This window comes from Alosa pseudoharengus, unplaced genomic scaffold (genome assembly GCF_046254945.1).
Source record: "Alosa pseudoharengus isolate Yale_2024_CS ecotype anadromous, Long Island Sound unplaced genomic scaffold, YU_APseudo_1.1 YU_APseudo_1.1_scf_7, whole genome shotgun sequence".
In the NCBI taxonomy this organism is placed as follows: domain Eukaryota; kingdom Metazoa; phylum Chordata; class Actinopteri; order Clupeiformes; family Clupeidae; genus Alosa; species Alosa pseudoharengus.
Genome location: NW_027468859.1, coordinates 32,624,722 through 32,652,025, shown reverse-complemented (window position 1 = coordinate 32,652,025; position 27,304 = coordinate 32,624,722). Strand labels below are relative to the sequence as shown.

The 27,304-nt window shown below is 43.5% G+C and overlaps 1 protein-coding gene across 1 annotated transcript in view; it reads left to right on the top strand.

Annotated features, from left to right (window-relative positions):
- Positions 1-27,304, top strand: part of LOC143109290 (dynein axonemal heavy chain 8-like) — a 56,311-nt gene that overhangs the window by 24,894 nt on the left and 4,113 nt on the right. The window contains 52 exon segments of the mRNA XM_076271944.1: positions 186-288; positions 421-525; positions 714-875; positions 1,542-1,766; positions 1,862-2,034; positions 4,308-4,486; positions 4,597-4,784; positions 4,889-4,975; positions 5,385-5,492; positions 5,601-5,735; positions 6,050-6,211; positions 7,162-7,408; positions 7,674-7,915; positions 9,859-9,999; positions 10,221-10,452; positions 10,616-10,758; positions 10,854-10,988; positions 11,071-11,193; positions 11,423-11,636; positions 11,876-11,985; positions 12,128-12,291; positions 13,690-13,882; positions 13,993-14,115; positions 14,320-14,450; positions 14,855-15,008; positions 15,111-15,275; positions 15,600-15,826; positions 15,949-16,067; positions 16,208-16,311; positions 16,530-16,706; positions 16,910-17,077; positions 17,409-17,624; positions 17,806-17,943; positions 18,685-18,812; positions 18,970-19,141; positions 19,255-19,410; positions 19,563-19,718; positions 20,204-20,386; positions 20,525-20,630; positions 20,782-21,034; positions 21,203-21,393; positions 21,491-21,612; positions 21,825-21,943; positions 23,221-23,423; positions 23,586-23,659; positions 24,026-24,178; positions 24,264-24,419; positions 24,525-24,641; positions 24,726-24,827; positions 24,989-25,149; positions 25,387-25,543; positions 25,737-25,889. Coding sequence (XP_076128059.1) covers positions 186-288; positions 421-525; positions 714-875; positions 1,542-1,766; positions 1,862-2,034; positions 4,308-4,486; positions 4,597-4,784; positions 4,889-4,975; positions 5,385-5,492; positions 5,601-5,735; positions 6,050-6,211; positions 7,162-7,408; positions 7,674-7,915; positions 9,859-9,999; positions 10,221-10,452; positions 10,616-10,758; positions 10,854-10,988; positions 11,071-11,193; positions 11,423-11,636; positions 11,876-11,985; positions 12,128-12,291; positions 13,690-13,882; positions 13,993-14,115; positions 14,320-14,450; positions 14,855-15,008; positions 15,111-15,275; positions 15,600-15,826; positions 15,949-16,067; positions 16,208-16,311; positions 16,530-16,706; positions 16,910-17,077; positions 17,409-17,624; positions 17,806-17,943; positions 18,685-18,812; positions 18,970-19,141; positions 19,255-19,410; positions 19,563-19,718; positions 20,204-20,386; positions 20,525-20,630; positions 20,782-21,034; positions 21,203-21,393; positions 21,491-21,612; positions 21,825-21,943; positions 23,221-23,423; positions 23,586-23,659; positions 24,026-24,178; positions 24,264-24,419; positions 24,525-24,641; positions 24,726-24,827; positions 24,989-25,149; positions 25,387-25,543; positions 25,737-25,889 — 8,155 coding nt within the window.

The following is a 27,304-nucleotide window of genomic DNA, read 5'->3' as shown; positions in this document are numbered from 1 at the left end:
AGTAACTTTAATCTGATTACTGGTTTGTAAATAGTAGCCCGTTAGATTACTCGTTACCGAAAAAAGTGGTCAAAATAGACTAACGCGTTACTAAGTAACGCGTTACTGGCATCACTGGTTATATGCAACATAAAAATTTGGGGAACATATTACTAACCTGGAAGTTGATGTCTTTCATGTCACAGTTACCTTGAAAAAAAGCGTCTCCAGTTTCCACGCTTCTTCTTCGTGTCTGATCCTTCCCTCCTTGAGATCTTGGGGCAGGCCAGTGATTCCCACACTATCCAGGTAACGCTTTCCTTTGTATAAGGCAGCTCACATTGTCAAATGTGGTGTTATATTTATTTATGTTATTGTGAGTTTGTTCACATAAATGAAGGGTTATGTCTTGGCTCCCACACACTGCTGCTCTCTTTGTAGTCTCATCTCCTGGGAGTGTTTGACAATGTCAACGAAGTCGAGTTCCATGTCAAGGAGTATGACAAGATTCTGGCTGTCATCTCACAGGAAGGCGAAAAAGTGCCTGTAAGTTATGGAGCGTATGATGTATGGGGACAAATCAAAGATGATCCAAATTGACATTTCTTTTTTGTGATAGTAATTGAGCAAGTTGGTTTGTATGTGTATATTTGCTTAGAGTATGTGGTTATACATGTTTAAGTGTATGTGTGTCTGTATGTGTGTGTGTGTGTGTGTGTGTGTGTGTGTGTTAGCTGGACAACCCAGTGATGGCCCGTGGGCCTGTCGAGCTGTGGCTAGGTGAACTACTGATGCAACAGCAGTCCTCTCTGCACTCTGTCATAAAAGCAGCAGACCTTCAGATCAACGACTCCAGCTTCCAGCTGCTCAATTTCCTCAATCAGTTCCAAGCTCAGGTGGGTACAGGACAAGAACAGTTTTAGAATACAGTACACGCTAGCTTGGTTTCCAATCAACGTGTTCATGGGAATGTTGACCATTTGAATAAGAAATTCTGATCGGAAACACTTCAAATTCACATACAATTATCTACTGCTCATTAAAAACTCGATTTATTGGAGGGGCTTAATTCATTCTTGCTGTATGTCTACCTACTTGTTTCTGTAAACATTGCCCTGTCAACCCTACGTTTTGATCCCATAGTTGTTCAGAGCTGTTCCCTTGATTAGAAGAATATCCATGTACAGTATAATTTGCATAACTCACAGTGGATGGAAACGCATGCAGATGTGCATTTCTTTAACCAGATTTTCATGAATGCACTTTTCAATATCTGAAGCCCAGCCAGGGATATGTCAGTATTGTGGCTATGGAGGCAAGCAAAATGACAACACAGTAGAATTAGGTTAAGGATGTACAGCCTTAAAGGAGAAATACACCGATTTTTCACATAGATCTCCATTTATTGAGGTCACCGAGTACTGTCGGTACAGAAAAAAACAAAAATGTTTTTTCCTAGCTCGAGTATTTCTCCTTTAATGCTTGATGATGGTTTGTTGTTGATAGAGTGTATGTAAAATATAGGGTGGAGGACGCTCAGTTGATGCTTTTCTGCTTCTCAGGTGGGCCTTCTGGGGATCCAGATGCTCTGGACCCGAGACTCCGAGGAGGCGTTGCGCAACGCCAAAGACGACAAGAAGATCATGCCACTGACCAACCAGAAGTTCCTGGACCTGCTCAACACACTCATCTCACAGACTACTCATGACTTGACCAAGTTTGACCGAGTGAAGTTTGAGACCCTGGTGACAATCCATGTCCACCAAAGAGATATCTTTGACGACCTGGTGAGTTAGCAGTGTTGTTTTGGGGTCTTTGCTCAGTGAATGTCAGAGGTTATGTGAATGGAGCAGAACTCTGATGCCTGCACTTCTCTTTGTAGGTGAAAATGCACATCAAGTCAGTGAACGATTTTGAGTGGCTGAAACAGAGCAGGTTTTACTTCAAAGAGGACCTGGACCAGGTCTTAGTGTCCATCACAGATGTGGACTTCATCTATCAAAATGAGTTCTTGGGCTGCACAGACCGTCTGGTCATCACCCCTCTGACTGACAGGTAGGATCACTGATACTGGTTGCCATGGCACCGCAAATGGCTGCCTCGGTGTCTTGGTGCACTTTGTTTTGTTTTGTAAACTCAGTTTCTTGCAATACTTTAGCGAACTCTTACACTAGAGAAGAACTCAATAAAACTTATTCCCTACCCTCACCGCCTCATTCGCTGTCATTTTGGACATTATCACCGCTGCATGGAAAGTGAAACGCCGAAGGAGAGGGAGACGCGTCAGGGCGCTCGTATGTCTCCGGAGACGAGGACATCGCACTCCGGTACCGGGAATATTTCTCTCTAACGTGCGTTAGAGATGGGCGGTTTGGCGGTTACAGCCGCGGATAAACCGCGGATCGGGCAGATGACGTGACGAAAAATAATATTTTAATTAAATTCGGGCGGGTGGCGGTTGAACCAATCAAATGAAAAAAATAGAAAGTTTAAATTAAAAATAAAGTATAGCTTATGGTAGCCTACCAGCATTTTTTTCCTCTCCAGTGTGCAATAAGAAAGTAGAATACAGTGAGAGTTGACCGATGATTCATCTCCCATGTCAAGTCTCGTTACAGCGCCTTGGTAGGCCACTAGCAAACCTGCAAGCTATGAGCCCAGCTGTCAGTATTGGACAGTGTTGGGGTAACGAGTTACAAAGTGTTAATGCATCACTGTAATTTAGTTACTTTATTAGGTAAGGATGTAAGGTAACGCATTTAAAATTTCAGTAATTAACGTCCATCCCTATGTTACTCACAATATGTCTAATATATTGACTTATTGTTTCCATAGCAGCATGCAGTAATATTGCCTATTAAAAATATAGATTAGCCTAGATACATTATTAGTGCGCAGGGTAGAGCACGCATTCGCTTCCTGTGCTCTCCCTCAAACAGGTTGGCTTCAGCCCACACCTATACGCAAATCAAAACAGCTTTTGCAAGGACTGTTTATGCAGACTACAACTGGCGCGGTGTAGCCTACACAACTTTTTCAGTCCTCGAGCACTAAAAAACAATGTTTTGATTTAACTCAATGAAATTAAAGAGCTCTTCTTAATAGTTTATATTGTTGGTTGGTTTAATAGCCTACTGTTGCCAATGAAAAGTCGTTGTCCTAATGGGTCTCAACACGTCGCTCTCAAGCTAACAGTCGCTTGGGCTACTACATTTAAACACAATTGTTGCCGCGAGGCATTCCAGCCTACGAATTTAATAAAAAAAAGTTAATCTTGCAAAATTTAAAAAAAAAGTCAGTTTAGGCTACCGTAGGCCTTGGCTACGCAATAAGGTTTCCATTACAGCAGCGCACGTTCAATGACTGAAAGCGACTGCCTATCAGTCCCAACATTTAGCAATATAATCGAACAGTCCAAAAGTAAAATAAATCCCAAACCAATCAGAAAATCGTATGCTTTTGATAGCCTACCGCCGGTATGCCGCTCCAAACGAAACGGATGCCTCACAATAAAACGCAGAAATAAAGGCTTGTCTCGATTACAAGCCTGCCCCAAATAAAGCCCTGTGCTTTGCGCAGCCTAAGTAAATAATAGAACCCGGTCATAATTTGAGGAATTACGGCATTTAAAGATTGTAAAAAACGTTCAATTCATGGCACGTTTATTATTATTATTTTTCATGCGTTCTGCAGAGAAGGGAGACTGGCGTTGGTCACGGTTTGGAATGAAAGGGAGAAAACAGTAGGCCTCGAGTAACACGGCGGACATCGCTCATATAGGCCTACCTATACATTTTTATTTTATTATTATTTTTACACTATTTATTTATTTATTTATTTATTTATTTTTTGACGACGTAGTTAAAGCGGCAGGCGTGTGTTACTAAGGCGGCCGCCTTAGCTGCAAAGTGTTGCGGGAAACCCTGAACTATTGTATGTCATGCACCTTGAGACCAAAATACATTTCTCGTATGTGAAAACATACTTGTTGGCAATAAACATCCATCTGATTCTTATGATTCTGACATGGTTTCTGTCACTGTGTCTCTTAATCCGGTTGACTTTGGATGGCATTTAGATGCAGATCATAAATCTTATCTGAGACTTCACAAGTTCTGTTAAGTTTATATAGTGGTACCACACCACTATATAAACTTTTAACAGAAACTTGTGAAGTGTGGCGTTCAGTGAGAGTGAGTGCTGTGGTCTGCCTGAAGGTGCTACATCACGCTGGCCCAGGCCCTGGTACCACACCACTATATAAACTTTTAACAGAAACTTGTGAAGTGTGGCGTTCAGTGATAGTGAGTGCTGTGGTCTGCCTGAAGGTGCTACATCACGCTGGCCCAGGCCCTGGGCATGAGTATGGGTGGAGCTCCAGCGGGACCCGCTGGAACAGGAAAGACGGAGACCACCAAAGATATGGGCCGCTGCCTGGGGAAGTACGTGGTGGTCTTCAACTGCTCAGACCAAATGGACTTCAGAGGCCTTGGCAGAATCTATAAAGGTTTGTCAATGAGTTAGTTCACATACAATATTGATTTCCGAATGATCTCTGCACTGACACCTCACATGGTGAAGACTTTGTGACTGATAAGAGAGTATATGTCTTCATAGGGCTGGCACAGTCTGGGTCCTGGGGATGCTTTGACGAGTTCAACAGAATTGACTTGCCTGTCCTGTCGGTAGCAGCCCAGCAGATCTACATTGTCCTGACTTCTCGTAAAGAGCGTAAAACTCAGTTCATTTTCACTGATGGAGACAATGTGGATCTTAATCCAGAATTTGGTCTCTTCATTACTATGGTGAGTGAGTAGCAGATGCAGATGACCTTTAGTTGCAACCATTCCCTTTTGTGTCAGTAGTAGTAGCAGATGGTCCACCCTAACCAACTGTGTTTAATTTTCAGAACCCTGGCTATGCAGGTCGTCAAGAACTTCCGGAGAATTTGAAGGTGCAGTTCAGGACTGTGTCCATGATGGTCCCAGACAGACAGGTGAGCTTCAAGTAGCTCTTACCGTTTCGTTTAGGATTAGGATGTCACTTCCTTTTCTGTGGGTTTGAGCAATTAGTGGCTTTCACACAAATTACTGGTAAGAATATGTATTATGAATTACGCAACTGGTTGGGGCTTTTCCTGATCCCACCCCATCTCTCACTCCCACTTGCTCCAACTTGCTTCCTGTCACTCTCCACTGTCCTGTGAAATTAAAGGCATAAAAAAGCCCCAAAAATAAATAAAAAATAATATTATATCCAGGTTGTATGATAGGCTAATGTTTTCAATAACTAACTAAAGCTTTTTTTCCTTGAAGAGCAGCAATGCCATTGGTTTTGTGTCTTAGAAAAGCTTTAAGATTTGCTGGTTGGACCTCCATGTAATCCTCCCCATTCCTCCCATTCAGATTATTATGAGGGTGAAGTTGGCCAGTTGTGGGTTTATAGAGAATGTCATCTTGGCCCAGAAATTCTTTGTGCTCTATAAGCTTTGTGAGGAGCAGCTCACAAAGCAGGTCAGTGTCTCAACTTGTCATCAAAGCATACTCCAAGCATTTCTACTGTTTTGAAACTTCACAGTTTGTCTGGACCTTACTGACTGCTTGTTTGACCTTGGCCTGTAGGTCCACTATGACTTCGGTTTGAGGAACATCCTGTCAGTGCTGAGGACTCTTGGAGCTCAAAAAAGAGCCCGGCCCCAAGAGACAGAGTCCAGTATCGTCATGAGAGTGCTGCGTGACATGAACCTTTCAAAACTGGTGCGTTCTAGGCCACACTAGTGCATTTTAGGCCAACACACCACCTTACACACCTAACTATGAACCAGTATCTCATACACATCACTGCTACAATATAGTACAGCAATGACATGGTTTGATAAGAAATGTATAGCTACATCAGTTGTAGAATAGTGGTTAGGAAAGTTAAGTTCTATTCTAAAGCTTTTTTATTCCTTAAAAAACTGAATGGACTGATAGTGGGATTCTGTGAGCACTGATACACTCATGAAAAGCACTGATTGCTGTTGTGTCATTATTCCGTAAAGTGACTCTCATTTGGTATGTGTGTGCAGGTGGATGAGGACGAGCCGCTCTTCCTCAGCCTGATCAGTGACCTGTTCCCAGGCATCCAGCTGGACAGCAGCACATATGTTGAACTGCAGGCTGCTGTGGAGACCCAGGTGCACCAGGCAGGCATCGTCAACCACCCACCCTGGAACCTCAAACTAGTGCAGGTACTGCTCTGCTCTCTGATCACTTACAAATGGATTGCTTCTACAATTACAATTACTCTGTGATTAATTAATCTAAATTAATCGCATATATATTTTTTGCTGTGAAAGTATTTTAAATATTTAAATTCAAATGAATCATTGAATAATCAGCATTAGTGACATTAAAGTTCAAAAACTCTTTTGTTATTATTTTCACTGTTCAAATAATTGCCATAATAATCTATGATATGACCTAATATGCTGAGGAAATAAATTCAAAAGTGCTTCGGGAAGAAGTTTTTTTTTTCACACACAAGGCATTTCAGGCCACAGATGTAACCCAGGGGACACAATGAAAATAAATTAACACTCCCCTCAATGTCAAAACTTATTTCTTTGCATTGATGTGCGACTATAGAGTTGATGAACTCCGGTGATATGCAAATTCCTTGCTGCAGACATTGCAGAGGACTTTATTTTCAACAATTTATTTTTTATGAACACCATCAGGCCGTTTTTTAAAAAGTAAATGTTCCAATTAATGATCCAGGCAGCACGTTTTCTTCTCTCTCCTTCATTTTTACTGACTAGAACGGCTCGGGGTCAAAGGTCATACAGAATCGATTAATCTGCACTAATTTTTTTAATCAGTTATTTTTTCTCAAATTAATTAATTGAAATGAATCAGTTATTTTGACAGCCCTAACCATTACTTAAGTTTAGTATCATTAAACACTATGAATAATATTCTTCTTTCTTGATTTTATTAAGTCAGTATAGTAGGCACATTTTGGGTCCTATTAGTTTATGCAGGTGAACGTTTATTTTGAAGGAAATTGTGTAAATAGTTCTGCAAGGTACAAAGGTCAAACAGCTGTCAGTGTCATAAAATGGCTGAAATGTAGTGTTGGTGGATGTTGTTGCTAAACATCTGTTTGCTTTCTGTGATTTGTTCTGTTGTTGGTGTTTAGTTATATGAAGCTTCGCGTGTCCGTCACGGTCTGATGACCCTGGGCCCCAGTGGGGCAGGCAAGACCATGGTCATTAACATCTTGATGCGAGCTTTGTCAGACTGTGGCACCCCCCACAGAGAGATGAGGATGAACCCCAAAGCCATCACTGCCCCTCAGATGTTTGGCCGTTTGGACGCCGCAACCAATGACTGGACAGATGGAATCTTCTCCACGCTGTGGAGGAAGACTCTGAAAGCTAAGAAGGGTAAATGATCATCAGAAAAGGAGTATAATGAGTAACAAATGAACAGTTCCCCTAGGTGATGGCAAACATAAATAGTTTGGAAAAGTCAGACACCACAGTAGGGGTAGCATGATGATTTTATATGTACAGTATATGTAGGCTATGAAAAGTAATGATGAAATTGCATATCAGTGCATTGCATTGATGCAGTGTTACACTCACTTGGTTCAGTATCAGTCTGCAGTTCTTAAGGTGTGAAAGTGATTGATGCTCCTCATGACACCAGGTGAGAACATTTGGATAGTTCTGGATGGCCCTGTGGACGCCATTTGGATTGAGAACTTGAACTCTGTCCTGGACGACAACAAGACTCTCACCCTGGCCAACGGTGACCGTATCACCATGTCCCCCTGCTGCAAGCTGGTGTTTGAGGTGCACAACATGGACAACGCCTCCCCAGCCACTGTCTCCAGAGTGGGCATGGTGTTCATGAGCTCATCGGCTCTGAGCTGGAGGCCCATCCTACAGGTAAACACTGGAAGAGAACGAGTGGACAACCAACTACTGGAATGAAATGAAGTAGGGCCGTGCTCTCCCACCATAGTAGTCTCTAACTAACCTATTTACTGATGAGTGTATTATAGCCTACTTTGTATAATGTTAGGGCTTATTTATTGATACATCACACATGCAGTAATCATGAATCGAAACAAAGAATGGAACAATACACAGTATACAATAGTACAATACACTAAACTGTAATTGATCCATGAATCATGAGTCATGACAAAGTCCTTTTAGGCCCTCCACTCGGCGGCCATATAGCAACGCTTTTTGGGCACTCATCGGGCATCCTATTCAGCAGAAATGCATGTGCGCAAGGCTTCACGACACCAATCTTGCTCCAGCGGCGAGTTCACAACACATGATTGGCAAGATGTCTTCACAACACACCATATGATTGGCTCAATGTATTCACATCACACCACATGATTGGCTCAATGTATTTACATGTCGACGTTTTGCTGAGGAAGGGGTGGGATATGTGTAGACAACGTTACAAACTAACCCCATGCATTTCTATGGAGGATTTTTTGAGTGCTGTGTCTCCTCATTAGAAAGTCTCTGGTCATGATTCATTCAACAAGAGCTCTGACCCAACTGTTCAAATTTGGATACAATGTTCAGTGTTTCCTCTACGTTTATTTCAGCATGGCGTCCCCCACAGTTTAATTAATACCGCCACGGTATCAGAATCAGGGCAGACGCACAATGTAGTTGCAGTTGCTTTTTAAATAATCCTGCGACGTATCCTCCCCTGCTGGCTGCCGCTCACATTGCAATTTAACCATAGCCTAAGTAGCCTAAACTATTCAGAGGTTATTATGGCCCGTCCAGTTTCAGTTCACATATTATATATTGTATTGATGTAGCCTATTTAAAGCATTAACTTTCTTCTCGGTGTTTCCTCTTCATTTAGCGGTGCCACTGCTTCAGAATTAGGGGGGACGCAAAATATTGTCCGGAAGCATAGTAGGCTAAATGCCCTCTGCTGGCTGCTGAAAATTGCAGTTTATGAATAAACAGCAATGCTAATCCGAGGTACCTGTCTAGTTTTATTCCATAAATATATTGTTTTTATAGACGTTAGTGGCATACGCTATCAAGGGCTTCCATGTGCTACGAACATCGCAAAAACTAAAATTTTCGCACAACTTGGTGGAAAGGTGTAGCACAGGCCAAGGAAAACCCTTGGCAACAACAGCAAAAATGAAACTGGAGAGAGGATGTCTCCGCAAAGACATCGCTGTTACATTAGATGCGCACTCAATCGCGAATCGATGCAGTAAAAAAGCAACAAAGGTGGTAGTAACGAAGGTAAATTGCAAAACATTTTGTATGCACTCGCGGTGATGGCCTAGTAGGCCTAATGTGAATCGCGTACTATAAAGCAAAGGAGATTTGCACCAAATAAAGGCAATGTTGTGAGTTGTGTTTTTACAACGTGTTGGCACAAAACTTAATTTCTGTCATAAACGAAGTAAGCTAAGCGTTTCTCCATTGTCAACGTGAACTACCGGTATGTTCAAGCGTTCAAGTAACAATGTGGTTTAATGCATGGGTTAACGTGACGTGAATCAGACAGAAGATGGGCCTGTCTTAGTTCCTGAATCCTGTCCCTCTCAAGTCACGTTAGGCTAAATGGTGTGATTAGCTACTAGAATAAAAAAAAAAACATCCTGGCAGTGACACCCGACCAGTTTTTTCATACTAACCTGCCGCCACTGTTAAAAAAAATCTAGCGGAAACACTGATGTTAAAGAAAAGCTATGCAACAACTACTGGACATGTGTTGCATTTAACTTAGAGATAAGAAATAGGTTTCATTTGGATTGTTTATCCCATTTAGATGTTTAATCTACTTGTTTCCAGTGCTGTTCAATGCAGTTCTACTGATTTCTCCATAACAGGGGTGGGCTTACAAACGCAGTGCCCAGGAAGCTGACACCCTGATCAGTTTGTATGACCAAGTGTTTGAGGATGCACATGTCTTTATAAAGCAAAACCTCAAACCTAAAATGGACCTCTTGGAGTGCAACTACATCATGCAGGTATGCTCACGTCTATATGTCTGCTAGATATTACCGGTAATAACCCAGGGTTATTCAATACGTGTTGTAGAAATCATATTTATGGGTTTACTGTGCTTTTTTTGTATGGATAGAAACATGTGCTTTCCTCCTGTATGTACTGTGTGGGGGGGGGGGGGGGGGGGGGGCACTTTTGTGTGTGTGTGAACGTATGTGTGATGTGTGTGTGTGTGTGTGTATAGTCACTGAATCTGCTGGAGGGCCTGATCCCCACCAAGGAGTCCGGCGGTGTGGTGAGCTCCAGCCACCTGGGCCGGCTCTTTGTCTTCTGCCTGATGTGGAGCCTGGGTGCCCTGCTGGAGCTGGACGGGCGTAGTCGCCTGGAGGCCTTCCTGCGCAAGCACGACAGTAAGATCGACATGCCGCCCACCAAGCCCGGAGAGACCATCTTTGAGTACATGGTCAACCAGAATGGTGAGCACAGCCTCGGTCCGACCAGCCATGTTGCATCGGTTCAATAGCTTGTGTTAGAGCCTAGGTGGCCTCAACCCACCAGGCTAAACTGAAAGTACAAGTGAAGGGATTTGTGTTGTGTGAGGTGACAATGTGAGATAAAGCCCTCTTTTTTGTCCTCAAGGTGAGTGGGATCACTGGATGTCATATGTGGTGGAATATGTTTACCCAACGGACTGCGTCCCTGATTACTCCTCTATCCTTGTGCCCAACGTGGACAACACACGGACCAACTTCCTTATTGAAACGATCGCAAAACAACACAAGGTAGCCAGCCTTCATTAGCACATTCCAAAAATGAAATGTCTCATGCAAGAATGCAAGACAGATCAACTGTTGGAATGTGCACTTTCCCAACACAGGCTGTTCTGCTCATTGGTGAACAAGGGACTGCCAAGACAGTCATGATTAAAGGCTACACAAAGAAATATGACCCAGAAACTGACCTGTTCAAGTCCATGAACTTCTCCTCTGCCACTGAGCCTGTGATGTTCCAGGTAGTATATACATCAGTATATACATTTGTGAGTGTGTTTATCTATGTGTGTGTTTGTGACTGTCTTCTTTGCTGGGCTGCAGCGCACAGTGGAGAGCTACATTGAGAAGCGCATGGGCAGCACGTATGGCCCTCCCGGTGGTCGAAGGATGACCGTCTTTGTGGATGACATCAACATGCCTGTTGTCAACGAGTGGGGAGATCAGGTGTCAAAAGCTACACTCTTATCCCCTCCATGGAGCATGCAAACCATAATACTCATTCTTACCATTAAAACTTTTTCAAACAAACTCTTTAAACAAATCCATTATTACCTTTCATTAGTACGAGTAGACACTACAAGTGTAGATCTCCCTTTTTAGACCCATTTGGATTGGATGCAAAAGGGTAAATTCAAAGGATTGTAATTAACACATTTATGCCATTCCCGCCCAGATTACCAATGAGATTGTGCGTCAGATGATGGAGATGACGGGCATGTACAGCCTGGACAAACCTGGAGACTTCACCACCATTGTGGATGTGCAGATTATGGCTGCCATGATCCACCCTGGAGGTGGCCGCAACGACATCCCCCAGCGACTCAAGAGACAGTTCAGCGTCTTCAACTGCACACTCCCTGCCAACAGCTCTATTGACAAGATCTTTGGTACATATCTGTTTTATAAAAAAAACAATGTGGGACACCATAGCACAACATTATCATAAAACATCATTAAAAGAGTCTGCTTTTAATAACTCATTGTAAATTGTATTGTGAAGGGATCCGCAAAACACTATGTTATGTCATGGTATTAAACCCCACCAGTCTGTGGTCTGAAATTCATGTACAAAATAACAATAGTTCCATTGTGGTTCATTGTGTTTCGCTCTGCATCTCCTCCTCAGGAATTATTGGTTGTGGATACTTCCATGAATGCAGAAATTTCAAGCCAGAGGTCGCAGATATGATCCCCTCTCTAGTGTCTGCCTCTAGGATTGTCTGGCAGATGACTAAGGTAACAGGAGAGAATTTCTCCACTTAAAGTCTTAGAATTTCTCCACTTAGTCTTAGCAAGGTTTGTACAGTTTGTGTATACTGCACACTGTAAAACTGAGAGATGGTTCTGACTGTAACCTCCCGGTGTTGTGACCCCTCAGGTGAAAATGTTGCCCACCCCATCAAAGTTTCACTACTTCTTCAACCTGCGCGACCTGTCCCGAATCTGGCAGGGCATGCTCAACATCAAGACTGAGGAGTGTGAAGACGTCACCACTTTACTGGCTCTCTTTAAGTGTGAATGCATAAGGGTGATTGCAGACAGGTGAGGCAGTGATGGAGTGTACTTGTTGCCTGTAGACCTTCTCAAGTAATGGCTCCATTCATTCAATCTTTATTTATTCTCGGAGGTTCATTGAGGGTAGTCCTCATTTTCAATGAAGCCGAGATTTCACAGTAACAATGGAATAACAAGAGATATAGTATAATAAAATTGTGGAAAATAAAACTAAATAAAATAATAAGTTAACCTACATAACATTATAAAGGAGGAAGGGAAAATAAAAATACAGAAAATATTAATAATAACAATAATAAAATAACATTTACATAAAACAGGTACAACTTGACATAGGAAGGTTTGTGATTACAGATCTAAATTGATTATAGGAAAGTAGAGAGTTCATTGTTATGTTACATTGGAGATTATTCCAGGAAGTAGGGGCACCATAACAAAAGGCTGACTTTCCCAACCATCCTTGGATACGAGGAACCTTGAGCATCAAACAGTCATTTGATCTGGTCTGATAGTGACCAGAATTCCAAACAAGCATGTTTGAAATATAACCTGGTAATTTTCCAACAATACTTTTGTAAATAAAGAGATACCAATGATTATGTCAGTCAAAGATGACCAACCCACTTTACCATAGAGGACACAATGATGAGTGCTATAGCCATCACCAGTAATGAACTTCAGGGCAGAGTGGTAGACTGAGTCCAGGGCTTTAAGTGAGCAAGCAGTAGTATTTCTATAAATCACATCACCATAGTCTAGAACTGACATAAAAACTGCTTCAACAACTTGTTTCCTACATTCCATAGGGAGGTTGGCTTTGTTTCTATAGAAGAAACCAATTTTTTGTCATTCGTCAATAACATTGGAACAAGACAATAACATTGAATCCGTTCCAGTTGCATAATCCGTTCCATAAATATTACGTTGTAAGTGGAACTATTATTAACCTCCTGTAACAAGGAGCAAATCTTTATTTATATCAACATGTTAGTTCTCATTTAAACTACCAACTACCATCAAGTCTTGCCACAAACTATGAGTATCAATAGCCAAAGCTACCAAAGCAAAATGTCCACCTTGTTATAACCTTTGGCTTATTGCTGCACCCTTGTTATAACCTTTGGCCTATTGCTGCACCCTAGTTATAACCTTTGGCCTATTGCTGCACCCTTGTTATAACCTTTGGCCTATTGCTGCACCCTTGTTATAACCTTTGGCCTATTGCTGCATCTTTGTTATAACCTTTGGCTTATTGCTGCACCTTTGTTATAACCTTTGGCTTATTGCTGCACCCTTGTTATAACCTTTGGCTTATTGCTGCACCCTTGTGAAGAGAAGTGATATTGTTGCCCCATAATTACTCAAATGTGAAGCTGATTGCAGCAAACTATTCTGCAGTGTACTCTTTGTTCCATTGGCCTGCAGGTTTGTGTGCCATGAAGACAAGGTGTGGTTTGATAAGGCCATAACACAAGCGATCCAGGAGCACGTGGACGCCAGCCTGGTGCCAGAGATCCACCCTGACCCTTACTTTGTGGACTTCCTGCGAGATGCACCTGAACCCACGGGTGATGAGGGAGATGACGTCTGTCTAGACGCACCAAAGATTTATGAGCTGGTACGGCCATTGCAGTAAACAACACGGAGTAATGTTCATGATCTAATACAGAATCATCGAAATATTAGATATACATTACTATGTACACTTTTTTTTTGTGTTTTGTTTAGGTTCCAACTTTTGAGTTCCTGTCTGAAAAGCTCCAGTTCTACCAGAGCCAGCATAACGAGGCAGTCCGAGGCACCAGCCTTGACCTGGTGTTCTTTACCGATGCAATGACTCACATCATCAAGGTTCCACTACTCTCAATGTCTCTCTACTCCTCTTCAGTTCCTATCCATCTCTCATTCCTATATTAGTCAGGCCATCTAACTTGAGCTCATCCCTCATCTGTTTTGCCTCAAGTTTTTACCCTTAAGTTTCACTCACACAAACACAAACTTTTGACGGACAAAAGAGAAAAGTCAGTTGTTAACGGTGTATGTGTTGGGCCGCAGATCTCACGCATCATTAGGACAGATTGTGGCAGTGCTCTACTGGTTGGAGTTGGAGGCTCTGGAAAGCAGAGTCTCACTCGCCTGGCCTCCTTCATCGCTGGCTACCGAATCTTCCAGATCACTCTAACCAGGTTCGGACAGCACCCCTCGATCAGACATAAGGGGCGGTGGTAGTGTAGTGGTTAAGGAGCTGGTCTAGCGTGCAGAAGCCTGAAAATTGTGGGTTCAATTCCTGGCTTCCACTGTTGTGCCCTTAACCCCGAGTTGCTCCGGGGACAATGTAATCCCTTGTAATATAGACATACTGTATGTAAGTCTCTTTGGACAACAGTGTCTGTTAACTGAATGTAAATGTAAATGTAATGTCAGTTACCTTTCAACAAATAGAAACTTAGTATTCAGTAAGAGTGTAAGGTTTGGTGGAGTAAAAAGTTTTGTGAAATACAGAACCTGTCAAACTGTGAAAGTGCAGAATAAGTAGTATAAATAACATGTCTGTCTCATCCGTGTAATTTTCTGTTTCCTGTTCCTCTAGATCCTACAATGCTACCAATTTGATGGATGACCTGAAGTTGCTGTACAGAACAGCAGGTGCTGAGGGGAAAGGCATCACCTTCATCTTCACCGATAACGAAATCAAGGACGAGGCTTTCCTGGAGTACCTCAACAACGTCCTCTCGTCTGGAGAGGTCAGTGCAGAGTTGTCATATATTTAGTTTTTGTTTGTTTGCAGTAAGCATAGTTTTTTTGCTCCCTCTACAAAGTGAGGTTATGTGTGTCACGTACCACAGGTGTCCAATCTCTTTGCCCGTGACGAGTTGGACGAGATCACGCAGAGCCTCATCTCTGTGATGAAGAAGGAGCTGCCCAGGCAGCCGCCAACCTTTGACAACCTCTACGACTACTTCATCTCCAGAGTCAGGAAGAACCTCCACGTGGTCCTGTGCTTCTCCCCGGTCTGTCTCCTGCCCACCACACATTTCACACACAGTCTAATATCCTCCTGTAGCTGTGCTGTCCATGTCACTAAGCCTTTCACTTCTTAGTGTGAAAGCCATCTCCTGGGTTCTTGTGCCAGATCTTAAAAGTATTTTAAGACATGTTTCATGTCTGTTTTCCAGACATGAAAAAGCATAGAAAGTACAGTCTAAAAGTTTTGTTCATAGTGTTATAGGCTATACATGTCTCATGTGGCACTGAAAACATTGAAGACGTGCCAGCATATCCTGGAGAAGCTTTGGGGGAATTAAGACGCTTTTTGGTCCTTGGTGTGCGTCCAGGTGGGTGAGAAGTTCCGCGGGCGCTCGCTGAAGTTCCCTGGGCTCATCTCTGGCTGCACCATGGACTGGTTTACACCGTGGCCCAGCGAGGCCCTGGTGGCCGTCTCCCACTATTTCATGGCCGAGTTCCCCATGGTCTGCTCCCCCGAGGTCAAGGCCGCAGTGGTCAAGACAATGGGCATTTACCACGACAAGGTGTCCGTCACCTGCGACAGCTACTTTGAGAGGTATTTTCTATTTCTGTGCAGAAGAATACAGACATTTGTCACTGTCACTTCAGGGGAGAGCCAATGAACCAATGAGCCGAATGGGAATATGAATCCCTTGTGTTGATCAATTTTCTTCACAGATTCCGACGAAGGACACATGTTACACCCAAATCCTACCTGTCCTTTGTTAATGGGTATAAGACTCTCTATGCAGAAAAGCACTCATACATCAACACTCTGGCCGAACGCATGAATGTCGGTAAGAACCCAGCCTCCTGTGCACCAATCGAACATTTCTGGACTAAACCTGTACTACTGTGATATCATAAAGCTGATCAGGTGTATGATATCACAGTAGATCAGATTTCTGAAACTGTTCACCACGTCTTTTCCTGGCAGGTCTGTCAAAACTGCTGGAGGCCAGTGAGTCAGTGGCACAGCTATCTAAAGACCTGGTGGTAAAAGAGAAAGAGCTAGCAGTGGCCTCAGTCAAGGCAGACAAGGTAAAAGGGTCTTTGACCTCTGGGTAGTTCTCATAGCTCAGTCCACACAGTAAATACGACTGCAGTGCATCATAATTCTACGCATACCACTGTGTTTTATTACTGAGAATGACAGGACCATGTTTGAAATAAGTGTTTATCCTTTAAATTCCATAAATAAAATCAATCAATTAATCAACCAATCAATCGGTGTTGCTGGAAACGTGTGGTGCTTGTAGGTGTTGGCAGAGGTGACAGTGAGTGCCGAGGCAGCCTCTGTGGTGAAGAATGAGGTGCAGATAGTAAAGGACAAGGCCCTGAAGATCGTGGAGGGGATTAAGAAGGAAAAAGCGTTTGCAGAGGTCAAACTGGCAGCTGCCAAGCCTGCCTTGGAGGAGGCTGAAAATGCCCTGAATGTAAGCCCGAGTTTGCATTGCAAAACCACATAATTTGTCTAAAAGAACATATCAGTAAGTATACTAGTCTGGTACAGTCTGTGGTACCGTTTTCTATGTAATGATAGCCTATTCTAAAATAATGGGCTAATGGAATTAGCTGTTAAATATGGTAAAAATCACACAATCGCAGGAAAAACTAAAATACTATTTTTCTTGTGCAGACCATCAAACCTGCAGACATTGCCACTGTGAGAAAGCTGGCCAAGCCTCCCCACCTTATTATGCGCATCATGGACTGTTGCCTACTGCTTTTCCGGAAGAGGGTGGACACCATCACCATGGACCCTGACAGACCGTGCCATAAGCCCTCATGGGGGGAGGCTCTGAAGGTACAAACACACACACACACACACTGATGTTTTATCATCATGTAAATCAATGACTTGGGCCTAAGAGGCTTTTCATTTACACTGAAACCAAGTCAAAAGCACATTATGAGGAGAACTGTGGTGCAAGCAACAATGTCCGGACCACATTCGGGTCCAAGTGCCTATGGGGGTTGGGGTTTGAATTCCACCAATGGTCATTTCTCTCCCCCATTGGCTTCCTGTCACTCTTCCCTGCCCTGTCCAAATAAAGGCAAAAAGCCAAAAAATATACTTAAAAAAATGTCCCTTTACGTTGAGAGCATCCAGTCTAAGCGTGTCCCTTCTTTGACAGCTCATGAGTGCCAGTGGTTTCTTGGCCTCGCTCCAGCAGTTCCCCAAAGACACCATCAATGAGGAGATGGTGGAGCTGCTGAATCCCTACTTTGACATGGAAGACTATACCTTGGAGAATGCCAAGAAGGTCTGTGGTAACGTGGCCGGTCTACTGGCCTGGACCAAGGCCATGTCCACCTTCTTTGGCATTAACAAGGAGGTCCTGCCCTTAAAGGTAAAGCCGAACACCTGGAAGGACTTTTTTTCTTGACATGGCGTTTCACGATCATGGACTTGTGTGTCCCACAGAGCTGCCACTGATGTATTTTATATGCGTGTGTGTGTGTGTGTGTGCGTGCTGCATGTGTGTGTGTGCGTGTGCGTGTGTGTGTGTGTGTGTGTGTGTGTGTGTACAGGCTAACCTGGTGATCCAGGAGGGCAGGCTGACAGTGGCCAATGCGGAGTTGGCTGCAGCCCAGGCCCAGCTGGATGAGAAGCAGGCTGAGCTGGACAAAGTGCAGGCCAAATTTGATGCTGCTATGAAGGAGAAGCAGGTAGGCACTATCAGGGTTGGAATTTCACGGCGTTGCCCCTTGCGTTAGCTGTGATGCCCCTTTGAAAACAGGCCACTGTGGCCTTGGTGCTCCCTTCTTTCAATATTCTGCTTTGCGTTCGACTGATAGCGATTTTTATTTAGCCAAAGTAGCCTTAATGATCACAAAATGCTAAGCATGCATGTAGGCTACTTGAGTTTCTTAAAGCTGAGCTGTGCTTAAATTTGTGCATGATTTCATAACAGGCCAAATAGAAAATAAATGTTAAATATAGCCTAGATATTAAAATCAGATGATTTACAGAATGTAATATGTCATGTTTCATTAATGTTTCATACTGCTGTGAATAGGTTAAATACAACTTTTATCATTTTTATGTAGCCTACTGTATAGTTAACTTTGGCCTTGGTGCCCCCCACCAAATATGCCCAACTGAAGGCCAAGTGGCCTTCCAAGCCTGGGCACTATCCTTCTTTACTTTCCACAAAGCAGGATTTACTTACTAGGCCCTCTACTATTTAGATTTCCAATTCAGTAGCCACAGAATGTGTCAGAGTGTCTTCATTCCATAGAAACTGTTCCTGTTTCAGTGACTGTATTAAGGTCCCAGAGTTAGAGGACTTCATTGTTAAGAGTAAAGTCATCACTAAAGTATGAATGCAGTAAGGTATGTTTGTAGGAGTTATTCTAGATGAATAGACAAGACAGAGCTGAGCAGAAGAGCTGTTGATGCCTTTGTAGGACCTGGTGGAAGGTGCAGCCATGTGCAGGAATAAGATGCAGGCAGCCTCCACCCTGATCGATGGGCTGAGTGGAGAGAGGATCCGCTGGACAGAGCAGAGCAAAGAGTTTAAAGCACAGATCAACAGGCAGGTCTTCCCTCTCTGTCACTAGCCCAGAGCTATTGAGAATATAGGGCACTTTGGAGCGCTTGTCTCAACCGTAGCCGGTCAGCATTACTACTACAACAACAACACTCTGAGACTCTCTCCCTGTGTATGAGTAATTGCATTTGTGTTTGTGTAGGTTGGTGGGAGATGTTCTACAGCTCACAGGCTTCCTGTCTTACTGCGGCCCCTTCAACCAGAGCTTCCGCGACTTACTGCTCAAGGACATCTGGAAGGGCGAACTTGTTAAGAGGAAGATTCCTTACACAGAGAACCTCAACCTGATCTCCATGCTGGTGGACCAGCCCACAGTACGAGCTCATTATTCTTATTCATGCACCTCCTGCCCAGCCTGGCATAAGGTTGGAGTCCATGAAGGCCCACAGAATGCATCCTAGAGTTTCTGTTTTTTGTTTCCCTTCAGATCAGTGAGTGGAATCTGCAGGGGTTGCCAGGAGATGACCTGTCTGTCCAGAATGGCATCATTGTCACAAAGGCTGCCAGATTCCCCTTGCTCGTGGACCCCCAGACTCAAGGCAAGGCTTGGATCAAACAGAAAGAGAAAGCCAATGACCTGCAGGTACTCTGCCCACAAGACTTCTTGATCTCTCATATAGTGTCTGTTGCAAAACCAAGTATCAGTTGTCATATCATATTAATACTCCATGTGATTAATGTGATTAAATATTATCGGCTCCCAGCTCACACAACTTTGGTCCTCTTTTGCTCCAGGTGACGTCTCTGAACCACAAGTTATTCCGTACCCATCTGGAGGACAGCTTGTCCCTTGGCAAGCCACTGCTCATAGAGGATGTGCGTGAGGAACTGGACCCTGCTCTGGACAATGTGCTGGAGAAGAACTTCATCAAATCTGGCTCCACTTTGAAGGTAACTCAGAAACTCTTCCTCTCTCCTTAAATCATGTACCACAGTGCTCTAACTTAACCTTAAGACTAATTTATGGTAAAATAATATTGTTGTTGACACATGTTGCGGCACTGTAGTTTTCATACTTTGCGCCAGTTGTCACCTATTTTCTTTAACATTTTCCAATGTATTGGAAAATATTTTCTTTAACATTTCCCAATGCATCTCTCTGCAAAACGGAAGTGAACACATACACACAACATGGCAACACACAACAGAATATAGAACTGGGGTAGTTCTATAGTTTATATCCAGAGACAATGCCATTGTTGTTCCAACCATTTGATGACTACGTGGTATTTGGCAAAGCGACACCTTGACTATAAATAAGCCTTTACCGGGTGTTCAATCCTAACTGAGTATTCACCCTCAAATACATGTATCTAATCTTGGGAAGCATTTGTGTGTCTTTTATGTTCAGTGACTTAAGCTCTTCTCCCCTCCAGGTTAAAGTAGGAGACAAGGAGACAGACGTCATGGGTGGCTTCAAGCTGTACATCACCACCAAGCTGCCCAACCCAGCCTACACCCCTGAGATCAGTGCCAAGACGTCCATCATCGACTTCACCGTCACCATGAAGGGCTTGGAGAACCAGTTACTGGGTCGTGTCATTCTCACCGAGAAATATGTAAGATCTCCAAGAGGCCCTAGAATGGCTAGAATGGGGATACAGCATCTTTATGGCTCAACATGATGTGTTTGTGTGTGGTTGAATGTGTGGTGGTGTGTGTGTGATGATCTGATGTGTTTTGTTGTGAATCTTAAGGAACTAGAAGCAGAGAGGTTGAAGCTCATGAAAGATGTGACAGCCAACAAGAGGAAGATGAAGGAGCTTGAGGATAACCTGCTGTACAAACTAAGTAGCACGAAAGGTAGCTCCACTCAGCTTTGTACTCTTACAGAACTCTTCTCTCTCCCCATTATGTGTGTTATATTAATTATGTTTGTGTGCACTGCATTCCTTTTTGAATGGCTTCCTGGAATGTGTCTACTTTGACATCTCTTGTCTCTCTTAATGGTAAGGTTCTCTGGTGGATGACGAGTCCATGATTGGCATCTTGAGCGTCACCAAGCAGACAGCAGCAGAAGTGAGTGAGAAACTCCACGTCGCTGCGGAGACGGAGGTGAAGATCAACACGGCACAGGAAGAGTACCGGCCTGCCGCATCCCGTGGCAGCATCCTCTACTTCCTCATCACAGAGATGAGCATGGTCAACGTCATGTACCAGACCTCCCTTGCTCAGTTCCTCAAGATCTTCGATCTCTCCATGGCCAGGTTAACACAGTAGCCCTTCAGTTACCTTGAGAACCTTATTTTATATGTATTTTATTCTATTCCAACTTTTTTTGTGTGTGATTTCAGTCTGGATTTCTGATTCTCATTAGCTCACATGGACTATAATTCTAAAGGTCAAATGACTCTATTGCTGCTTTTATACCACAGGTCAGAGAAGTCTCTTCTGACTCAGAAGCGAATCTCAAACATCATTGAGTACCTTACCTTTGAGGTGTTCCGCTACACAGTGCGTGGGCTCTACGAGAACCACAAGTTCATCTTCACGCTGTTGCTAGCACTCAAGATAGACCTACAGAAAGGCTGCCTCTATCACAATGAGTTCCAGACACTCATCAAAGGTACCATACATGGCACAAGAGAGGCTCACAGCTTGTGGATTTCTCCAGAAGCAAGTACTCAATAGTATCTGTGTGTGTGTGTGTGTGTGTGTGTCAGGTGGAGCTGCCTTGGATCTGAAGGCCTGTCCATCGAAACCATTCCGTTGGATCCTGGACATGACTTGGCTCAATCTGGTGGAGCTCAGCAAGCTGCCTCAGTTCACCGAGATCATGAACCAGGTCAGGGACACTGCACACACAACTACTTCAGGGCTATTCCTGCACAACTCTTATATGTTTATATATATATTAACAGACTCTGATTGCATTCAAGAGATAATTGAGTTAGGTGGTAACTGATTATAGCACAGCAAACTATTGATTTAGGTGATTCTGTTAGATGAACCTCTTCTGTAGAGAATCAACTGGTACTGTGTTTGTGTTTGTTGCAGGTGTCGCGGAATGAGAAGGGCTGGAAGTTGTGGTTTGATCTAGATTCCCCAGAGGAAGGGATAATTCCTGATGGATACAATGACTCTCTGGATGTCTTCCACAGGCTGCTGCTGATCAGGTGACTGAGCCTCCTGCACAACACAAAAGATGAGCTAGATTGTTTTAGCATGTATGCATTTGTGATTTTTTTTTATGTGCTTTGCCATATTCATTACGTAAACAGTGCTTACCACCGCCCGTCTCTACGCCTGCTGCAATTGCGTGCACACAGCTGAACAACAAGCGCAGTTAAATGGAGTTAACTGATTGCGACATTAAAAAGAATCAAAGTTTAGCGATCATACATGAATAATAAGATGTCAACAAGCAGTGACATAGAGTAGACCTAGTAGGGGGTTTTCAACTGATTGTGAACCAGGGACCACCATTCTGACTAAATACACAACCCTAGGACCACCACTGAATAAAAATAATGATTCCCACATTGAAACTACATTACTGAATCCATGGTCACGGACCACTAGCAAAGTCCTCACGGACCACTGGTTGAAAAGCCCTGGTCTAGCAGATTGGGAAGTGGATATTGTGAATGTGAAAATACGATATTAGAAAAGGCAAACAAAAGTTAAAGTTGCTTTTGAGATAAACTGATGCTCTGAATACTGAGCTGTCTAAAAAGTTTCTCTAATTGACACATTAACCGGAATTTGGATTACACCCGCTTTTAACAGGCAGAAGTTTTTCACCGCATAGGCTACATATGGTGGAGTACCTCCTCCCCTGTGTTTGCGTATGCATTAATGCATATAAAAATATGTTTCATGGCAGCATGTTCAAATGTATCATGAATTTTTTTTTTGTATTTTTAGTTGGATATTGGATGTGAGAACAAGAAAATGGTTGTTCCATAACGGTACATTTAGTAGTGTGTGAATGTCACACACTGGGAAGCATTACAGTTTGATACTGCAGCTGAAGTTAGACTTGAAGAAGAATCTGTCTGTTCACCTGTTCCATTTTTGAACAGCCATTCCATTATTGAAAAGTTGATTAAATTTTTATGTGAAAATGTTCTATTAAAGAAAATGTAGAAAAGAAATCTTTGTGTGTGCTGTAAAGTGGTTAGAAAAAATGAAATCAGAATCGGCTAAAATCGGTATCGGCAGACCAAACTCTATGAAAAAGCAGAAATCGGCCCAGAAAATTGCAAACGGGGCATCTCTACTAATCAGACTAAAGATAAACATGAGTGTGACCTTTTTGGATGAACATTTTCTAACACTATATAGCTGAAAATTGCCCTATTATTTTCTTCAGCGTTTTATCCGGTCTAAAGCTCCTGAAGTAAAACATGGCATTGGCTCATTGTGAAGTGTGCCACCTACTTGTTGCTAGGTCCTGGTGTCCAGACCGCACCCTCTCCCAAGCCAGGAAGTATGTGGGTGACTCCATGGGCATGCGCTTCGCTGAGCCAGTCATCCTCAACCTCGAGGCCACTTGGGAGGAGAGTGACACTCGCACTCCTCTCATCTGCTTCCTGTCCATGGGTTCTGATCCCACCAATCAGATCGAGGCATTGGCCAAGAAACTGCGTCTGGGTAAGCGGATGGACGTAGGGTCGCGTTTTGTGTGCCTTGTGTGTATAATTGGAGAATAACCCCTAACCTGTGGACTTAGAACATGCTTGCCTGAGATTAGATGTCTTGTCCAGCAGTGTATATGAGTGCTGCTGTTATTCAGGCCATTTGTTGTGTGTATAGAATGCAGGGCCATATCAATGGGACAGGGACAGGAGGTGCATGCTAGAAGGCTTATACAGACATCCATGGCACAGGTAATAGACTACACTCAAACACCTAGATCAGTGGTTCTTAAACTGGGGGTCGGCAAAGATATTGGAGGGGTCGCAAAATGATTTGCAGTCTGGATTAAAGAAAATTTTAGTCAAAGGCTGCCATTGACATAGCCAACCTATGAGAAAAGACATTTTCTGACTATGCTTCCAATGCCCATCTCGGAACATTTCAAAACCAAATTCCGCCGTTTAGAGAGAAGGGAGACGCAAGACTTGGCTCATGTTTTTTGAGGGGGTCGCCAAACAAAAAGTGTAAGAACCACTGACCTAGATTGCACATTACTGTGTCCACCAAATGAAGGTTAACATTTGTGTGTGTGTGTGTTTGATGTATGTGTGGTGTAGGGAGGTTGGGTGTTGTTGCAAAATTGCCATCTAGGGCTTGAGTTCATGGAAGAGCTGCTGGAGACCGTGACCACTGTAGAGAGCATGCACGACTCGTTCCGTGTGTGGATCACCACTGAGCCGCATGTGCGCTTCTCCATCACCCTGCTGCAGGTACTGCCCCAGCCTACACCTCACTGTTTGTATGGTTTTGCACCTGTTTATGGTCTTCTGACACTGTCTTGTCTTTGCCTCTCAGTCCTCCATCAAGTTCACCAACGACCCGCCCCAGGGTGTGCGTGCCGGCCTGAAGCGCACGTTTGCGAGCATCTCTCAGGACCAACTAGACGTCAGCAACCTGCCCATGTGGAAGCCCCTGCTGTATGGTGTGGCCTTCCTGCACACCGTAGTCCAGGTGAGGCCCTCTCTCCCCACACACTATGTCCATATATTTGATCTTGCGTATAAGTCAATAGCTGTGGATTACTGATCTGTCTTGTGTCTCCTCTCTGACATATAGGAGCGGCGTAAGTTTGGGCCTCTGGGTTGGAACATTCCTTACGAGTTCAACTCAGCTGACTTCACAGCCAGCGTCCAGTTTGTGCAGAACCACCTGGACGAATGCAGCCCCAAGAAGGTGAGTTTGAAGCATATCAGTATCAGGGAGACTGAAGGGGCTCCAACAACACTATCTTACCTGTGGCCTGTCCTCACTCTGCAGGGCGTATCATGGGTTACAATCCGCTACATGCTGGGAGAGGTACAGTATGGAGGAAGAGTCACAGATGACTACGACAAGAGGCTCCTCAACTGCTTTGCAAGGGTACTATGCTGTTTTATTTGTCACTAGAACTCACAAGAACTTTGCCTGTTGACAGATATTGCTCTTTGCTCGCCTTTGAAATGAAGGCCCATATTGTTATTTTGAACTATGTTTGCATCAGATGGTCAAGAGCTGTCTTAATGGTCTATTTGCCTTGCCAGGTGTGGTTCACCGATAAGATGTTTGACCCGGCCTTCTCCTACTACACGGGTTATAAGATCCCTGTGTGTAAGGTCCTGGAGCAGTACATGGAGTACATCCAGACGCTGCCCTCTGTGGACACTCCGCAGGTGTTTGGGCTGCACCCCAATGCTGACATCACGTAAGGACTCTCTCAACTGACCCTACTCTAACATCAGTCTAACATCAAGCACAACCCTATTCTTGATTCGTAAGCCCAATATTTAAACTAAAATGGGAACCGGACTATGCCAGTGTTGTCACAGTTATTCTGTTGATTTGGCACAATTCACCAATACATCACATGTCAGTAATGTCGATTTGGCACAATTCACCAGTACATCACATGTCAGTAATGTCGATTTTGACACATTTTCAGTTACCAGACCAACACTTCTGCGGAGGTGCTGGACACCATCACCAACATCCAGCCCAAGGAGAGTGGTGGAGGGTCCGGGGAGACCAGGGAGTCCATCGTCTACCGGCTGGCACAGGACATGCTGGAGAAGCTGCCCCCCAACTATGTGCCCCACGAGGTGGGCACAGCTCTTTGTTACATAGTCTGCTAATGTCAAGTAAGCCAGACAGCATCTGCTGTAATGATGTGAAATATGCCTCACCAGCTAGCTATAGCAGAATGGATGGATGGTTGGATGTGAAAGCTGCTGCTTTGGAACTAGGTTTGAATGCCTTGAGAGTATGTCAATTTATCTGTGTGTTTATGTGCAGGTGAAAGCACGGCTGGTAAAGATGGGCGCTCTGAATTCCATGAACATCTTCCTGCGTCAGGAGGTGGACCGAATGAACAGGATCATCGCTGTGGTGCGCACCAGTCTAAACGACCTCAAGCTGGCCATCGAAGGAACCATCATCATGAGCGAGGTCAGAGCTGTTGAAAACATCAGTCATTTGCACCACAATAGTAGACAACCTAATGTAATGTACATACCAAACTTCAGTATTCTTTAACACCCTTTCCTAATGCTAAATGTATGGATGAGTTTAAATCACATAAAAAGCTGGACATGAGTGACACCCATGAAAATAAGCAGAACAATTCTGACATTCTTTTACATTGTTTATATGTTATTTTTCATTACTATGAGGGAGTCCCTCAAACCTAATCCAACCACCCTGTCACACAAATTAGACAGGAGTAACGGTTTTTCATTACAGTTTTAACACTATCATTGCTGAGCAAATTACATTTCTAATTGAAGGCATGTATGTTAAGTCAATAACTTGACTGTTATTGAATAACTAACAAGGATTAAAGTTCTCCGTCATAGGATGGATTTCCGTCAATTTGATTTTAGAAATGTCATATTTGATCGATGCAGATCCGATGAGAAAAAAAATAGGAGGGGGGGGGGGGGGAGACTGTCACCTTTGCTTTTGTTGGCAACTACAAATATTAAGTAAATGTTTAAAGACCTAATAGTGTTCTTGAGAACTTTCTGTGTCTCAATCAGTGACCGCTCAAGAAGATAGCCTACGCCATGAGTTTTGCTTTGTATGTTGTAGCTACACACTTGTCTCGGGCGTTTGCTTAAAAAAAAGAACACGTATGGAGGACTATAACGGTCTAAAAGTTGGATTATAGTGACACAATCGAGACAGCTGATGAGGTTGGCCAATCCGTTTAACTTTTTTGGATATGATATTGTGAGCTCTATGTGCGAATTCGGAGGCTGTGTTCTTTCCGTGCATCAATGTAGACACTTACTATCGCGAACTCTTGTCAGGGGAGGTCATTCATTTTGGGTGTCACCTATGACTTGAACAGGTAGCCTGCTATGCCACCCGATGTAGGCTACTATTATTGTTACAGTTTTTAATCAATGCAACTAACATTATGTGTAAAGCGACGCAATATAACCCGTAGCCTATGCAATTTATTATCCCGTCTGTTATGACATACAACAATGTTTTTCACAATTTGCGACGGAAGGTTTTGACTGAGCGTGTCGAGTAAGGGGGTCAGTCGTGTTTGTGACACACAGACAGCCTTGTAGCCTATTTTGCTTAGGCCTCACTTTTAACAACAATAGGTTGTGACTGTATGTTGACAAAAAATAACCATACAATTAAAATAGTCAACTTAAAACTTTGCTATAAAATATTATTAATTTATAGCACAAAACCATAACCAGTAGGCCTACCAGAACCTCGCATATTAGCGTCATGATTTGTGTGCGTCTATTTGGCAAGGCCACTAGCTGTCATGGATGCGTTGTTGCTAAAGGAAGGCAGGTGTCAAAAGTTAAAAAACTAGATGTACCGCAGAGCGGTACAAA